General features: G+C 32.5%; 1 protein-coding gene across 2 annotated transcripts in view; it reads left to right on the top strand.

Annotated features, from left to right (window-relative positions):
* KLHL1 (kelch like family member 1) overlaps positions 1-6,000 on the top strand; it is a 382,161-nt gene extending 376,161 nt beyond the window's left edge. For both annotated transcript variants that reach the window (XM_027590019.2, XM_027590020.2), the window contains one exon: positions 4,859-6,000. In XM_027590019.2, coding sequence (XP_027445820.1) covers positions 4,859-4,918 — 60 coding nt within the window. In that variant the 3' untranslated portion in view covers positions 4,919-6,000. The remainder of the gene's footprint in view (positions 1-4,858) is intronic.

Here is a 6,000-nt window from a genome sequence, read left to right on the forward strand (position 1 = left end):
CCAGTTTTGATGATATACGTTCAAGAGATAGGCTGACTCTGAAGTACAAAACAAAATTCCTAATGTCCAGACTAAAGTGCCTGCCTTATGAATCTTACCCTTCTCTAAAAGAAAACTCTTTGATTTCAATGAAGATAGATGAATTTGGCTAAAAAGAAATAATAAAGCAGAATGAATGAAAGAAGGAGAAGTATTTGGCGAACTGGGTCATGCTATTTTCTATGTTTTACTTTAACTGTAAGAGAAGAAGCATTTTTCATCCAAAGACCAGCAGCAAATATAAAAGATTATAATTATCACACTGAAATTTTACAAGATATATTTTAACCTCTTCTCTTCTGAGTCCCTCGTGTTTACAAAGAAATACGGCATGGATTAATGACTGTTGATTTGCTAAGGAAATGTACCAGTTCAATGATATTTATTTTAAATGTGCCACTTTTACAAATGAACATTAAATAAAGGAAGTTTATGGGCATTATCAATGATAGAATATAATCTTCATTACATGCTTATAATAATGAGCCATTATGCTTATTGTTCTTCTAAAACTGAAATCAAAGTAATGTATGTAGTAATAATAGGTAAAAACTTCCTGAAGAACATTTTCCCTCATTTGTATTTTACTGCACTTTTTTGGATCATATACTATCTTCCAAACAACAAGGTGGTATTTAAAATGTTTTATAACAACTTTGTCTAAGTACAATAAACATTCATTTTAAAGCTCTTAAATTACTTCAAGATTTTACGTCCATATATTTTCATTATTTATATTTTTAAGACTCTCTAGAGACCATCAGCAGACCCACACAAAATCCCTTTGAAGATTTTCAGGATTCTGGGTTCCTAGAAAAAAAAATCCCATATGGCTGGGTAATGCCTGTCACTTTCCCTCCATTTACCCCATAAACAGACAAAACCAATAGGTTATCTTATTTATCATTGGCATCCCCAAATGGCTGAGCATGAGGATAAATAAACTATCTTTAAAATATCCAAGAATATATATTTAGAACACTTCCCAAGCTAACTAATAGGAAATAATATTAATAGATTTGGGAGCAATTCCCAGATTCATGTCTTAGATAGTTTTACTGAGAACACATGGGCATGTATGTATTTGAATAAATTTGACTTTGTCATCTAACGCTGGGTTTATTTCTTCTATTTTATTTGAAAAAAAAACAATATGTGTGCTTCAAGACATAAAAAAAGAACTTTATTCTATCCCCCCTGGTCTGGGTAAAACCACCCTTTCATGTGTCGTCTTGCTATATCATCACAGTGCTGTCATGCTGCATCCACCTGCAGTTGTAAAGAAAAATAGTGTGTGATTTACTATCATCTCCCCATAGTCCAGCATAGTTGCTGGTGTGGGGTAAAAGATAATGTGAATATTTCTTCAATAAAGTAGCTGAGAATTATTGCAACTCAGTTTGCTCTGCTGTGCATGGGTTTTGTTTATTTGCACACAACAGATACATGGTCATATCCCCTTATCTGCAGTTTTGCTTTCCATGGTTTCAGTTAACAGTGGTCTACTACAGTCTGGAAGCAGGTGTATTGTCAGAAGGTTAGTAGTAGCCTAATGCTATGGCACAATGCTGACATCATTCATCTTATTTCATTTCATTATGTAAGCATTTTATCATGTCACATCATCACAAGAAGGGTGGGTACGGCACAGTAAGATATTTTGAGAGAGATAGAATATATTCCCAAAACTTTTATTACAGTGTATTGTTATAATTATTCTATTTTATTATTAGCTATTGTTGTTAATTTCTTTTGGTACTTGATTTGAAAATTAAACTTTATCATACGTACGTATGTATAGGGAAAAACAGTATATAATGCATTTGGTACTATCCATGGTTTCAGGCATCCACTAGGGGTCTTGGAATGTATTCCCCCTTCAAGGAGGGGTTACTGTAGAAGATATTGAGAATAAGTTCTAGGGGAGCCCAGTACGATATCTACATTCTCCATTGTTGTGTTTTTTTTTTTTTTCAATTGGTTCTATGGCCAACTTTTTAGGGTGTCATTCTAGGGCTGAAGGTATAACATTGGAGGGAGAGCACAGCAGATTTTTAAAAAAGTATTTATTAAACAAAATGAAGTTAGAGCTAACGGCGAAAGGGGAAAACTCTCTTAAATATTTAAAATGTATGTATGTAGAATATATCAAATGCTCATAATAGCATGATAAATTCTGTGGTAAGGAAAATACTTAGCACTATGATAGAAACTAAGTGTGCTGGGTAGAGAAATCTTATCTCAGGAAATGACATGTAGAATGAGGTCTGACAAGTAGGTAATAGTTAACCAGGTGAAAATATGGGGAGTGGTTTGGTTTGAGGAAAAGAATTTGTAAAGAATTGCAGGAAGAACACATAACATGCAAAAAATAAAAGGGTGAGCAAGGAGTTTGGAGACATAAACAGTGTCTAAATAATGCATGGCCAGAAGCTATGTGGTAGAATCTTGACTTTACAATAAGGCTGAGTGGGAGTTAAGGTTTAAGTAGGGAAAGTAAATAATCAGAATTGCTTTTTAAAATGATTGCACTTGATAGGATGTGAAAAATCATTAGGAGCAAGCAAGATTAGAGTCAGAGAAATTCGTTAGGAGGATATTTTACCAATCCACTGTAGAGGTGGAAGACTTTTCCCTTCTCCCTTCTAGGTTATTTGGTTGATCTAATAATTAAACTAAGACAGATTAACGGGAGAAAAATGTAGTTTTATATGTATGGGAACCCCATAAAAATAGGAGACTCAAAGAAGTGGCCAAAGCAGGAAGCTTTATACCTTTTAGACAAAATGATAAATTTGTGACAAACTGACAAGCCAAGGATTTGAGCTTGTGGTAGTAAAGTACTGAAGAAATAACAAGGTTTATTTATACAGCTTTTTGGCTCTAAATTCTCCATCTCTGGTAATAAGGATGCCTTCTATCATCCTGGTAAGGGAAGTTACCTTTCACATTGGAGATTTATTTCCTGCTTTCAGTGGGACCAAGAGTCAAAAGAGTCCCTCCTGTACCAGACATCTATCAAGTACCTTTAATTCAAAATAATTAATATGCTGAAGTGGCATATCCTGTGGAGGCATACTCTGCAAGCCTTCACACTCAAGGTAGAATTGTAATGTGAACGAGGCTGAAGACCATAGGAATGGATATAATCATGTTGAATGGAGAGATATTGTAGGATCTCACGATTATTCAGATGTAAGGTTGATGAGGTACAACTAAAGGTCATGGATGTTCTCCAGGTTTCTAACTTGAGCAACTGAGTAGAGAGTAGTGTCATTATCTGACACTGGAAACACAGGAGGAGCAGCACACTTTTGGAAAAAAAGGGCAAAGATTCATTTTTACAAACATACTCATGCATGTTTAGAGATATAGATGTACATGTAGATACAGATATAAAGTAAAGCTATTCACTCTATACTTTGGAAACTATGCGCAGGATTTCTCAGTATTGAACAAACATCAGAGAGTATTTGGGAAAGTTTTCAAAAATACAACTATCCAATATTCCTCCCATTCCTATTGAGTTTTGGGACATGAGCACATATACTTTGTAAAAGTTCCTTAGGTGACTCTGATGTGAAACAATACTTAAAAATCATTGGAAACTAAAAGAGAGACAATGGAAAGTGTGTGCATTTTGGAGTCACATACACTTCAGTTTGGGTACATTGATTTATATATCATCTCCTGACATTCTATTCACATACCTGTCATACAAAGATAATAATATATGATGGGATTATAAAGGTGATGTTTTGATCCATAAAAATTATTCTTAACACAAATGAGTAAAAATAGATCATATGGGAAGTTGCTGTGTTTTTTTTTTCTTTTTACCCTGCAAAGGGATGGCAAGTAAAAGTAAGTACACTTAAAAGAACTGTAGTTACGATGGTAATTTTCATATTTAGAGAGTGAGACCATGTCCTTTCTCAATCAATAAGATAATGTATGTGATCTGAGGTTATTTTGCTCTTGGTTGTTTTATTTCTTAAATTTTATGAACATTCTTTTCAGTTTGGAGTAATATCTTCTAATTTCGACCCTATTCTGATATTTTAAGTGCATAAATTATTCTTAGAAAACTGAAATAAAAATCATTGATATAAAAATGCTCAAATTATTAAAATCTTGTCTCACCTTCATGGAATAAATTTTCATTACAAACTGTAAAAATTATTGTTTTTAATATATTTCTAGCCAATTTCATATTCAGGAATTATTAAAAAAAATCTCAATTCTCATCTCAATGACTATTATAAGGTGGAATTTTTTAAATAAGTACTATAGCAATTATAATTTTGGTTTATTTATGACAAAATATAGAAGTTACTTCATTGTATGTCTCTGTTTGGAATGAATGAATAACACATTTAAGTCAGTATAATATCTGGGGAAATAAGTTCAAGATGATTTCAGTAAGTATAATAGCTATTTCATCCAAAATATACTCAAAGATATCACTATGAAATATCATTACAAATGTGTCCATGCAAGCCCAGAAATAAATCTTTGCTGGAAACTTTACTATAGCATCTTTATGTCACTAAAAATCATTAAATACCTTACTACTTGTCTTAAAAATTGCAAAAATGAATGCAAGTTTCAACAATTTCAACATGCAAATTATTGCTCTTTTGTAAAAGCCATTTTCAATGTTTCCATTTTTATTGTCCTACTTGTGACTAAATTGGGAAACTATAAGCACATGTATTTATGATTTTCACACATATGAGTGTTTTAAATATATTACAATTTGTATACTTTTCTATGACAGTAAAATTTGTCTTAAATTGTGTTTCATCTTTTTCAACAGATGGCTTCTTTGAATATTGGGAGAGCAGGTGCCTGTGTCGTAGTCATCAAGCAACCTTGACTTACTTTTCTTTTTGGAGAGATTTTATTTGCTGGAGTGGTTATTTTTATATCAGAGGGCAAGAATGAGAACTTCCTAAGATGAAAATTCTTCAAGAACAAGGATTTCTGTAGATTTACCTACTGATGTCAAAAGAGATAGAAGATCAAAAAAATTATAGGAATCGAAATAAACATCAAACTGCTATGGGAACAATGTCTGGCTGTATATTAGTTAGTTCAGGAATGGTTATTGGTAATTTATTTTGTATTGTAGCATACAATAACTAAAGTTACCAAAGGCTTGTTTTTCTTGAGCAATTAAAAGGAGAGACCAGTGTTTGTGACATGCATAATTTCATGGCTACAACTCATTCAATGGTTTTATAGTTTGTGGCAATATCAAAGAGGTCAAAGACATGATATTTCATCTGACAGAATCTGATTGGTTTACTACTTTCTAATCAGATGTGGTCATTCTAGGAGGCAGAATGATGTTTTATTAAAACAAACACGCTTCTTCCTCATTTTCTCAACTATGAGGACAATTAGAGAAACAGATTCATGCCTGTCTCTTGCATTCAGAAAACAAACTGTTCCACTAATCAAAGCTGCATATTTCATCAGAGAGGATGGTTGAATTTTATTGCAACCATATTAGCAATCTGAAGCTGGCAAACACAAAGGATTGTTTTCATTAGGCTTACCACATTGCTTTGCTTTTTGAACACACTGAGCCAAAGAATCAGTACAATTATGGGCTTTTGCCTTATGTTGAGTTCAGTGTAAGCATGGAAGCTAGTTATTCTGAATGTTATATATATTCATTGCATGTTAAAGTCCTTTAGAATTTTGTTCATAAAAGACAAAACAAAACAAAAACCTTAGAATTTTGAGAGAAAAATCTATGATTCATTCATTTGGAGTGTTATGATCATTGTTAGAAGGAAGGCAGACTTCAGATTCTCATTTCCCACTTTTCAAACTTGTTACATTGATATGCACATTATTTTATGCCAAATGTTTGTAACTGTTTAAAGCATAAAGTGGAAACATTATATGATGTCCTTAATAAATTCATGTAAATTTTAAATATAATTAATA

This window comes from Zalophus californianus, chromosome 3 (assembly GCF_009762305.2).
Source record: "Zalophus californianus isolate mZalCal1 chromosome 3, mZalCal1.pri.v2, whole genome shotgun sequence".
NCBI lineage: Eukaryota > Metazoa > Chordata > Mammalia > Carnivora > Otariidae > Zalophus > Zalophus californianus.